The 12,359-nt window shown below is 39.7% G+C and overlaps 1 protein-coding gene across 1 annotated transcript; it reads right to left on the reverse strand.

Annotated features, from left to right (window-relative positions):
* Positions 1 to 1,727: 1,727 nt before the first annotated feature.
* On the reverse strand, positions 1,728 to 11,894 carry sdcbp2 (syndecan binding protein (syntenin) 2). Its single transcript, XM_061272858.1, has 9 exons — positions 11,733 to 11,894; positions 7,910 to 7,961; positions 6,865 to 6,967; positions 5,731 to 5,831; positions 4,869 to 5,033; positions 4,436 to 4,611; positions 3,985 to 4,156; positions 3,729 to 3,820; positions 1,728 to 3,503 (listed from the first exon to the last, which is right to left on the reverse strand). Exons 2-9 carry the CDS (start codon positions 7,958 to 7,960, stop codon positions 3,449 to 3,451), a joined length of 915 nt encoding a protein of 304 aa, XP_061128842.1. The 5' UTR covers position 7,961; positions 11,733 to 11,894; the 3' UTR covers positions 1,728 to 3,448.
* Between the last annotated feature and the right edge of the window lie 465 nt (positions 11,895 to 12,359).

A 12,359-nucleotide genomic window follows, 5' to 3' on the forward strand; every position in this document is an offset into this window, starting at 1 on the left:
GACAATCGTGATCGTCATTTGTCATTTCAATGCTGTTGGTCATTAATGAATGACTGAGTGGAGATGCCCTGGAAACTGCTTAATGACCTCTCCAGGGAACTTGAGAGCTGGTCGTTAAATGTCAGCAACCTGTCATTTGAAATGAAACGTATCTGTTTTAGAAATAAACCTCAAAGTTGAATGACTCATCAGTTAAAGGAGACATATGCTGAGGGGTTGTGACATTCCCTCTGTCCTCATGTATGTCGTATCTTTGTCCACGTGCACATCAGAATGAACAGCAGTGAATTGAATTGAAGAAGAAAGTGTGACAAAGTTATTTATTCTATTTATTTATGTTGTTCTTATTATTCAGTGCAATTTGACATTGATTACTAGATGTCAATTGAGTTAAATTGACAAAAGTACAGTTTTCGGGAGTTTTGATTTGACATAAAATAATATTTGCCTGTGCAACTCCAGGGAAGAGAAATAGGCATAAAAACATAGCAACAATATTAAACTTGTGATTGTCTTAATTGCATAAACGTTGATTGAAACATAAATTGCAAGGACTTGTTCAGCAAAATAAAAAAAATAAAACATTTGGAGGAACACATAAATGAGTTTATAATTTGATGTGTCAGAGAGGTATTTATTCATTCATTTATGCATTCATTGTCAGTTATATCATCGTGACAACTGTGGGTTTTTCTCTAATTAACAGAGGGGTTCTCCAAATTTTGTCTACATGTGTTAAAATATGAAAGTTGATTTTATTTTTTGCGCAAGTTGCCACTTTTCACGTGGTCGACTCTAGTGTGTACAAAAAGTCTTGTTGGTACACAGATTCAATGTGTTCGATGAATTGATCAATTGCATCTGCTCATCATTCTTTTATTATATATTTTTATTTTAAAATGATATTCTCTGGTTTCTGCTTTGCAAGTTACAATGTGCCTCGTACGGATTTTAATCATTCAAAACAATTAAATCAAGCAATTCCTTTCAAATTTGAGGTTCAAGTTTGGGGTAGTTAGTTACATTGCCTCTGTTAATCATGCTCTTGAAAGGGATTTATTTTATTATCTTATGGTTAAAAGAGAGAGATAGGGAAATAAAACATATTTTTTAATTCAGTATTTTCATACTTATTTGGTCTTGTGGGAAAATGTGCTACAATGCTTTGCAATATCCTCACACGTCAGAGTGACTTTCAGCTATTTTTTGTCCCACAATGTATCTGGCCTCCCTCTAGTGTCATTCACCTCTATATGTAATTTACATCACCTATGATATTTATTATTTCTTGGGAAGACAGATTTGAGAAGCGTTTGTGTTGTTGTCAATGTTATAAATGTCATTTTATCTGTTCCTCTTTGTCTGATGCTGTGCTTACATGTGTACCTGTATGAATGTACTGTAGTTCTTTTCACATCGTACCACTGAGGACATATCATGGCCTTGCTTAGGGACATCAATGCTGTAAATTGAAAACATGTATAACCTAAGATTATTTGAGTTGCAATAGTGTGTACAGTCATACAAAACAAATGAATAAGCGACACTCACATTGAAGGCTAAAAGCTCCAAGATATTAAAACAGCATGGAGGAAATTCTTGTGTCTAATCATTCTGATTCAGGGGTGGTGGGAGGGGCTAAGTCATTCAAGTTGCGCCCCTGCTTGTCAACTACTATTGTTTTTTTCCTCGATGTTTGTGTGCAGAACACACCTACTGAGAGAATGTGAACAGAAAGACAGTTTATTTGTTCTACAATAGTATTATATTGGTTACATTCAAATATAAACTTTTTTTTACAGAATATGAAGGATTTTTATCAGATTGCATACCCAGAAAAGGCAAAAGAATACATGCACCCAAAAAGGAGCAACTTGACAGAAGTTAAAAAAAATTGCCTGATTTCACTGTGCTCTTCAGTTTGGAAAAAGACAGCAGGGGAGGGACACGAGCGGGTTTTGTACCCATTTATCAATTCAAAAGGTTGATTTTCAGCATCGAATTTGAGCAGCTCTTGAAGGGAACGTTTCGAGGGTAGATTTGTTGACAAGAGGCACCACACACGATAATTTCAACAACAACAAAACAAACAGCTTTTGAAATGGGGAAAAAGGAAAGACAACCTCTATTTGAAAAAAATAAAAGAGATGGTGGAAAGTGCACTTAGTGGGTCCGCCCAACACATACCCGGCCCCTGACAAAAACTACTCCAGTCCCCCTTGAAATGATGGTATCCCGCTCGCCAATGCCATGATGCACTATGATCCCGATTATAGCTTGCTAACACGCTGGAAGCTGCAGCCATTTTCATCTTTGACTATTTGCTTATCCAGGCAGCATACGAAGAGAGGCTCTCGTCTCAGTGGCTGTGATTGCATGGACAACATTGAGAAGTGACGACTGGGCCATCTGAATATCTGCTGGCACGAATGCCACTAAAATCAAAACACACTGTGCCTAACGTTATATTTTGAAAAATTGGGAATGGTGCAAAATTAAGATGGAGTTTTGATTTGCAAATTCAGAGATTAAGTTGTAGGTATCTGTATTATTAGTTATAGTAGATATCAATGTAAACTGGTCTAAATGTATATTGCTACTGCTATCTCTGTTTTAAGTAATTTTGTCAAATGTAAAAAAAAAAGTTGTTGTCATATCGACTAGCTTTCAGGAAAATCGATTATAATGTCGTCTCTAAGAAGTAAGCTAATTTATTTGTTTACTAAGTGTCCACTGGGTTTCCAAGTAGGATATTCTTTGCTTCCAAGCTGTCCCAGAATGCAGCATAAGACAACTGATAAGATTTTATTTGGAGTTAAGCAATCATTCTTAATATTGCCAAATGCAGTTCCAATAAACCATGTTCCAGTTCCTGTTATCCATGCAAGCACAGTCAATGTCAATTATACCCCCCCCCCCCCCCCCCGCCCCAGATAAAATGTGATACCGTTAAAAAAAACACATAACACTGAAATCGACTGGCTATACTGACCAAATAAGAACGCCTACACTGGATAAGGTTAAGTGAGCACACATCCCCGGGTGGGCACGGTCGGTGGGGCTCAGGTTGTTGACTGTTTACAGCATCTTGGACGACAAGGTGAAAGAAATAAACGATCGTCTCCATCGCCAGGAGGAAGCTCTGGACTCAGAAGTTTCATGGTTGGGAAAAAAAACTCAAATCAATAAAATAACACTTGTTTCATTTTGGTCTACAAGGACAATGTAAATATTTGATTAAAAAATAACTACAAGTGTCAGCAGAGGAAAACTGTAAACAAAACAATTGAAATATAATGACCTTTAAGATTACTGAAAGCTATAACCAAGGCATTGTGAGATTATGTCGATAAATGAAGGCGCTGATGATACAAGAGGCGGAAAGAGACAGACAAAGGATGGGAGGAAAAGAGAGAAGGCGGATAGCTAGGGGTCCCGCTCCTGAACTTCACACCTCTGGGATGGAGTGATCCATGGCCGACTTCAGAAGGCTGGTGGACATCCTGGAGGGAAAAAGAACAAAATGGCTGCTTAGTTGGTAAGTCTGGAAAATTGTGAAAACTTTCTAACGAAGCTTCGGGACAAAGTTGAAACAACCACCACTGCATCACTAGTGTAAAGGCAAATGTCAGTAACTTTTACCTATATAACACAAGTAGGACTAAGCAATTTCTTATGTTCAGCTTTTTGGCAAACAAAGTTTGGAATGGCTTCAATTGGCATCTTACCTCTTAATCATGTGTTCGTAGATGAACTTGGGCATGATGGTGATGGTCATGGCGGTTGGGCATGTGTTCAAAATATCCTTAATCTGGGAATCCTGGAAATATCACACATGCTAGCTTTTAAAAATGTACATCCACTACTGAAGCATTTTTTGGCATTTATTATCAACACCATGGTCATGTTCCTGCATGTCATTAGTGGTGAACGCGATCAAACAAATTAGACGATGAGGATAGCGAACGTAATTGTGCGACCCACCTTGAGTCCGATAATGTTCTGTCCGTTGATCTCACAGATGTAATGGTCAGTCAGCAGGCCATTGCGGGCTGCAGAGCCATCCTTGACCAATGATGTGATTTTACCAGACTTGTAGATGAAGCCCACGTGACCTGAGCTATCTTTGTGCATGGTGACTGTGCGCTGAAATGGCCTATCGAGACAAACACAAATGGGATTTCTATCAGCCAGCAGAGGGAGCCAAAGTACAAATAAAAATCATAGAATTTAGCAAGAACCAGCTAAAAACTTGATTTTCATAATCCGGTTCACATAGCTTTGTGTGTCTGGGAATGGTATTAGTATGTCCAACACTGAGTCAACATCTCTTCGCAATTTGCTAAACTAGTGAATTTATTATAGTCTACAGTGAGGGAACTCCGGCGGGGGGATGGGTGCTGAAGCAATACTGCTTTGAAAAAGTGGATCTCACCTGTCCCGGACAACAAGCTCAATGCGGGTCTCTGCTGCAGCCTTCAAGGCCTTGTGGGCCTTATCAACACTCCACCCGGCACAGTTCTGGCCATTAACCTGCAGAACTTGGTCACCAAAGCGCAGTCCGGCCAAGGCGGCAGGGGAATTGGCCTGCACCAGCTGGATAAACACTCCCTAAGATGACGAGAGAGCGTGCAAATAACAGTAAGAGCAAGCAAACTGGATGATGGGATCACTTTGACCCTTCGAGCTTGTGTGACATTTATGATGCAAAAAAATGCGGTTCCCATTCTAATAGACATCGTGCGGCAATAAGGCTCTGGGGTCCCTCGACCATTTAAGTTTAATCTTGGTACAAATATATTGAAACATGCAACATGAATGCAACACAGCTTACAATGGCCATCAAAGAGTTACCAATGCTGACTCACGTTGTCAATTGCCCTGAGGCGAAGTCCAACCTTGCCGTCCTGGTCTTTGCAGAGAATAATTTCCCGCAGCCCTTGGCGAACCTCAGCCCTCCTGATGCCAACATCTGACCCTGTCACAGGACACACCATCCCACCGACACCTGAGTAGGAGGGCACTGCCACTTGCTGCAGAGGGGGTGAGAAAGAGGAGATGGAAATAAAGCGGGTGTCGGGAGAGGAAGGATAAGAGAAATTCTTTTTAATTTGAGTTATTTTAAGAAATTCCACTCCCAGAACTTGATGCTAATTTCCTATTACTGTCAAAGGGGTTTTACATTAACTGCTAGCATTAGATATGCCAATGTCAGAGAGCACAGATTGTGCGTGGGTGATGTGAAAGCAACTCATAAGACACACGCGCGCACACCCAATGGAGTGAAAATACATTCTCCGGCACTGCTCCAAGCCTGTGCTAAGTCTCCCCAATTTTTTTTTGCTGTGATAAACTGAGGACATTACTGTTTCTGTTTAAACTAATAAATGGCATAGAAAAACAGAGAGCCTTCACATTACTTAAGCCAATGGTAAAGTAACAGAGGTAACCTGTTTGAAAAGTTGTTCATTGTCAAAACAATCCTTCTTCCCACCAAACTGAAAAAAAAAAACCTGGAAATACTGTCATGTGCATTTCAGGCAAGATGTTTGCCAGGAAATAGTGGACACATTGCTTAACTTCCATCTTGACAGCATTGGTCATCGTGATGTTGGTTTAAAATGTTATGTGAGATCCTGCCATTTGGGCACAGCGTTTATCCATGTAAAGTAAGAATGGCCTTAATGTTAAATTGAGTTTTAATACAGACGAAACATGGCCCACACTTACATTATCGGCAGCCGGCAACAAGGCCAAGTTCCGCTGCACCTCATCGCTGTTGAGGCTCAGGCCCATGTACTCTCCCAGCTCCTCCAGATTTGGGTACAAGGCTGCAAGGGTCAAAACAAACATGAATGTTCAAAAGGTGTGTCTCAGCACAAATACAAAGATTTCTTTGATTATTAGATTTGATCAGTCATAAATGTAAAAGACAACGCTTGTATTTTCATGATTGGGGCAGATTTGCATCTCATTTCCTCCTAAACTACATTGCCTTACTCAAAAAGCACTGCAACATCATTCCATATTTCCAATTAATTTCCAAAATATTGCCACAAATTGCAATCGTGTCTTTCTTGAAGTAAATCTTTTGTTTCACGTTCTTTCATTTGATGTTTGGCTGGTAAAAATGCATCTGCTGAAAAACTAGTCAGGCTGCACTCCCACACTGGCCTGAAATAAAGCTGTGATTAGCATGTTCTCTCATCATCAGAATAAGATGTCCACATAAAAATGTTGCTGTGGTTCTCAAAGGAGCACCAGAGGGTGTTGTTTGATTCTCATTTTTTCTCAAGAATGGACTTTAAAGACAGACAGCACACCTGGGCAAAATAGAAGGGTGAACTTGGCCGAATAATGTTTGAAGTTGTTGTTTATTGGAACTAAATAAATAAACGAAACGAAACAAGGATTTGTTCCGATACACAAAGCTGTGCTGGTTGATGACAATACAGTGACTTTATTCTTGCTTTTGCTTCCTCTTTGCAGTTGGGGAAACGAGCCCCTCCTAACCTTCCTCAAACTCGCTTCTACACCCCCAGCAAGCCTCTCTGTGCACGTCTTCTTCCCAAATGGCCCACCCTCTTTTTCTTCAATCATGCCCCAGCTCAGCACAACACCAGGGGACGTCTGCATGGTGCCTCAGAGCTCGCAGAGGTTACAAACAAAACTCCATGCTCACAAGACTCACGAGAATGAGTGGAACAAGTGCAAGAGCAGGTCACGGAATGTATTAAAATAAAATAATAATGATAATAAGCGTCGAACTTCGTAGGAACCTATTTTAAGGCTGTTTAGATTTGACGGTTGCACTGTGTTCTCAAATTGAAACTAAACACGAGATTTATTGTGCACAAAACTTACAGGATGAAGGCATCCCAGCCGTGCCAAGCTGCGGCTGGTCACTTCCCTCAGTGATGGCTGGCATGGTAGCGTTGGTGGTGGTCTGGGCAAACTGGGCCTGGGCCTGAGGGGGAATCAGAGGAGGCAGTCAGCTTTATGGAATACACTTGCTGCACAAATCAACATGGTGCATTCAGGGTACTTTCACAACATCAGCAAATTGCAAATTGGTCAGGGGTTTTAAAAGTTGCACAAATTGTGCCCAATTAGAGTTCAACCATCCAGAAAAAACAATGGAATTGTTTAAACCCTAAAAATAGACCAAACCATGCTCCCAAAATAACACTCAAATATAATTTCAAACTGGCCTTACAACACTACTTGCATCTAAGCACGCACACTGACAAGACCTCTGAATTCAGCCACAAAATAAAATCGAATAATTTGAAACAAAAATATTTAAGCGTGCGAGTTTGTAAATGTAAATTCGCAAGACCTAGTTATCATTATTTACTTTCTTTATTAGAACAGAGTCTGGATCCGGTCATCAAGTCTTTGCCCTTTAGAAAACAAAGTGAACTAACGACAATGCAAATCGTCAACGTGTATTTGATTGACAGGTTAGTAGCACGCAACACAAATAGAACCGGTTTTCATTGAGTGTTTGGCTAGTGTTGATACAGGAGGATGCACTCTGCTATTAAAACTGTAGCTAAAAAGTTTGTAGAGATCGCATTATGCTAAAAAGTCATCACATGGTTGTCATTAAGGGAGCGAGAGCGTAGACATGTTGGATAAGAGGAACACTGCGAGGACCTCTTAAAAACACCAAACAAACAAGTGGTACATTATTAAAAAGGCTTGAGTGTGCGTTATTGGCTTCAATCACGTGTCTGCAACAGAAGGTTCACATTAGCATTGCATAGCATTGCAGAACTAGCACGGCGCATGACACTGATCCGTTTGCTGGAACGACGCTTTTGTCACACTTTAGAATAAAAAAATATTCCGTGTAATTCAGGTCACAGACACACACAACATGGTAAAATGAGACTGCACAGCTTACCTTCATCACCTTGTCAACCTTAAGGTCCTCGAGAGATGGGTACAGAGACATCCTGCATGGGGAAAATACAAGGCAGGTCACACACAAAAAAAGAGCAAGCAAACAAGGCAGATGTAAATATTTACTGGGTCTTAGATGTTAACAAGATGAGGGTAGGAACCACGTAATGATACTGTGACATTGTCATACTACAATCTACAGTAAGAAACAAAGACATGCTGCCTGATGTCTAAATGTGCAGAGTTGCAAACTAAATGACAGCCAACTACCAGTTACCAAAAAGCCAATTGTTGCTATGTTATATTAATAAACAGAGACAGATAGCTTATCCCTTTTTCCATGTTCTATATCCCAGCTGACGTAAGGCAAAATGCCGTCTTGGATCATAAATGCATGGTAATGTTTTGAGCAAAGAACTGATGCAACCTTCATGGATGATTCGAGCCAAACTCAAATTCAGGTGAGTATTTTATGTATAAAATCAACAATAGTTGTTTTTTTGTTTTAAATTAATTAAATTAGTTATCCTATACATGTTTTCCATTGGGAAAAAAAGAAAAATCAGTGAACTGCATTGCATTATAGTTATATGACCTGAGTCAAAGTGCAGGATTACATAAACTAAAAGATTGACGAGCTGTAGCTATAAATATGAGGTTAGTCTAAGATACGGGTAGGGCTATAATTCAATAGCAATATGTATCGCAATTGAGATGTGATCGATATACGTAAATAGAAATTGCCTTTGATAAAAATGTTTGATATCAACTAAACCAAATCAGAATGCAAACAACTAAACAAAGAAGCGTAACGTAAAAAAAGCATCGACATAAACTGTAGAAAAGAGGAACTGAAATCCAACAGTCAGCTGACTGACATTACACACAGTACAACAGGGCAGGATGAGGCATGTCGGGCAGTAAAAGCAAGCAAGCAAGACTAAAACCAAAAATATTTTCAGTGTCAGAGAAGGAATGATAGCATTAATGCTGCTCTGCTGACAGTTTTTAAAATTCTTTTCAAAATCTTATTCCTCAATAAAAACCTGTTATCTTTCAGAATCACTGCTGTGATCACATGTGGACAATGCAACAATTCAGCAAGTTTAACTACAATCTGAAACGCCTGATCATTGTTTTTGTCTAACTGGGCTTTGATAATCTGAAAAGATTTCTTTAGAACTTTGAAAAACTTGTAAAGGCCATGAGAAGTGCTGGTGATTCGGTCTACTTTGTGGCCTGAAAAACAACGACAGGCCTACATGCATGCCGACCTGCACTATATCACAATATCAGTCAGAACCGTAGTGCAACAAATGACACAAAAACACAAGTTTTTGGTCAAACAAGAATTTTGGTCACGTTTCGACACTGGAACTGGATCATCACTATTCCCCAAATTAATTTGTGATCCACAACAAATAAAATATTGCTTGGATGATAATTTTACTGGAGCTTTCAAAGGTCAGCAAAAAAAGGAAGCGTCACAAATTGCTCACTATCAAAGAAAGCATCATAATCACAAGATGTAACATGATATTTTCTCTCGTGAACAGGCAAACAAAGTAAGAGTGAGATTTTCACATCCATTTCCAGAGTCCCTTTTAACAATGTAGAGTAAATGCAGCCTAATGTATGGAATGCACATGGCTTATGTACAAGCAAGCGAGCGTTATTATATAACATTGATCCCTTATTAACCACTCTTCCACCCTGAGTGAAAATATCTCTACGGCTGTGTCATAGTTAGTAGTACTGCTTACAACCTCCTTAATAACTTTTGACACCCCATAAACCGCAAAATCATTGAGTCCTTCCGTCCTTATAAAAAGTGCATCGTTTCGACAACAGTGTGAGATTCATCCCTCACAGACACGACTCACTTTTGTCCTCTTACACAGTACTCCATTGTATTGGCAGACAGAGGCCCTGTTTGAAGACTGTGCACTGTTTACTTTCCATGAGCTATGTTATGTTTGCCCACTTGAGATCCACCTCCATTATGAACAAGTGCACAAACAACATACAGGAAGTAGCATGGGGGGAAATGCATTTTAGCAGCCTTTAGTGATGACATAATGCATATACTATACACATAAATACATACTTAACCTGAATAGTATTGTTCTTGTGAGCACTAAACGATTTCCTTGACTTTTTGTATGTCATTACATGGTAGTATCTACATCTGTCTCTCAGAAGATGTCTGCCCAACTTGGAAGACATGTGGTATTTATCAAAATGTGCTTGATCACAAATAGTTTTGGGTCACGGCTGGTGTTTATTAATCCACTTGCGCAGAACATAAGATTTTATTTCAGGAATATTTCTGTGCAAAAAGCTGGTTGTGGTTGACATGATGTCCTGTGAGTGGTCATCAGAGAATCTCAACTTCTGTGCTGCAATGAGAAAGGAATGTGTAACCGTCTCACATTAAGTTTCGATTTGCATTTAGAGACACAACTCCAACTACCCTGCACGAGAAGAGACGTTTGTGTGTCTTGGTCACGGATAATGTCGACAGCACTGCCCTATGTTGTGTGTGTCTTTTTCTTTTTTTTTCTGGCACGGTACACAACGTCCTAGCGCCAGAATGTCACACTATTGTTCATATGAGGAAGGATATTTACTCAGAGATTAATTAATTGTATTAATTAAAGGCCTTCAAAGGGGGTGTGAAAGCGAATTTATTTGTTGGTGTTTATTTTAATTCTTTTGGGTAATGGTAACAAAAAAACACAGACTATTTGTTTTAAATATGCTGCAGGGACTTTTAAACATATGCACACATATTTATCCCACTATTCTCAGGGATCAGAATTGCAAAGGACGTAGCTGCTGTTACTTTAATGGCAGAAAGCCAACTGGCAAAGGTTGTTTTCCTTATGTTAGAAGAACTTCTTCTTCCTTTAACCATTGCGGTAGAGTTAGTGAGTCATGCATTCTATGGGCTATACATGCAGCACGGCAGTGCAATTGATCCAAGAACTAAAACGCCCAACATCATTTTGATTGATCACTGCGCAGTATTTGTCTCTCAACCTGCTTTGTCTGACAAACAATCCTCTTGGTAACTTTTTAGGCTCTATGAAAATAAAACAGATTAGATTTGGGGTAACATTAAAACTAGTGACAGAGAAGTTTTGGAATTACTGTTTCACTATAAGAAAAAAAGGTAAAAGAGGATTAAAGTCTGTATGTAAATCCAAACATACTGTGGGTCATTTCAAAACTGAGGCCTTCTTAGAGATTTGGTGCGGAAAACGGGTGAGGGGTGTAGAAATGGGCACGCAAGTTATGATTGTAATTCTCAAAAAACAACCCAACATTTTTAAGACTGTCCACTAACGGGGTCAATCGCGCTATTTCGCAAACTATTTCACACTTATTTAAAAGATATACACTTGATGTCAAGTACACGGAGCAGACAGCATTGCGGTGAAATAGCTTCCTGTATACATACAATATGATCATATCAACCAAATGACAATAAATGTGTTTAAGGTTTATTAAGGTTTGAGTTACGTCATGCGGAAGAAGCACGGTCTCGTCATATGATAACAAATTACGACAGCTTACTGCTGCATATTACTAAATAATTACCGACTGACGATTTTTTTCTTGCATAATCAATAGATGACCTTCAATGCCATTATGTTGCAATGTGGCAAGGGTAACAGACTGCAAAAAAAATCGCATGTCTTTCTTTGTCCCAAAACAGTGACGCACAAGCACAGCAGCTAGCATTTACCGTTAGCCAAACCAAGGCAGGGTGGGTGTAGGTAGCGCTTCTCATCATCCGACGGAAAAACAAACAGACTCACCTGTACTGTATTGACTTGGAATTCGGCTTGGTATTTTAAAAAAAAAGGGAGAGCGAATCTCAGACAGTGGCGTAGACCAGATTATAAATACAGCGTGTCGTTGCTCCGGGTCTCTCGTCTCGTCGTTGGTGATTTGAAGGGGGATTCTGGAAAGTGACGTAACGCTACGAGCCCCGCCCACACAGTGCGGGTCACATGATTTTCCCACATTAACCTCTAATGGTATTTAGGAAAAACTACTTGTTGAACTTTTTATTTAACCAAAAGATCCCACCTTTCCCGACTGCTATGACACGGATGAGTGTGAATGCACATAAACATACCATTTTTAGCTAGCAGGTGTAAAGTCTGTAACGCTGCGCAGCACCAATGATTGGCTTTTGTGATGTCGTTACATACTAAGGAACTTTGCGGCTTGAATGATGGCTACATTTCCCGAGGATGTGTGAAGTGCCTGTGTTGGAACCGATGGCATGGCAGCTCTTGAATGAATGTGCGTTCTGTTACGGCACATGATAATAAAAGCTACTCAAGTGCATCATTGACTGTCATCAAACGCATTACAGAAACATTACAATTAAAGTGAGAGACAATGGCAGTAAATTTGGCCTCACACGAGCGTAGACT

The sequence above is a fragment of the Syngnathus typhle genome, linkage group LG2, assembly GCF_033458585.1.
Source record: "Syngnathus typhle isolate RoL2023-S1 ecotype Sweden linkage group LG2, RoL_Styp_1.0, whole genome shotgun sequence".
NCBI lineage: Eukaryota > Metazoa > Chordata > Actinopteri > Syngnathiformes > Syngnathidae > Syngnathus > Syngnathus typhle.

Excerpts from the sequence above, each read along its gene's own strand:
- sdcbp2 (XM_061272858.1), bottom strand. The coding sequence starts at position 7,960 with ATGTCTCTGTACCCATCTCTCGAGGACCTTAAGGTTGACAAGGTGATG. Across the intron at positions 6,968-7,909 it reads AGGTTGACAAGGTGATGAAG|GCCCAGGCCCAGTTTGCCCA; the intron begins GTAAGCTGTGCA and ends ATTCCCCCTCAG. Across the intron at positions 5,034-5,730 it reads TGTTGCCGGCTGCCGATAAT|CAAGTGGCAGTGCCCTCCTA; the intron begins GTAAGTGTGGGC and ends CCCCCTCTGCAG.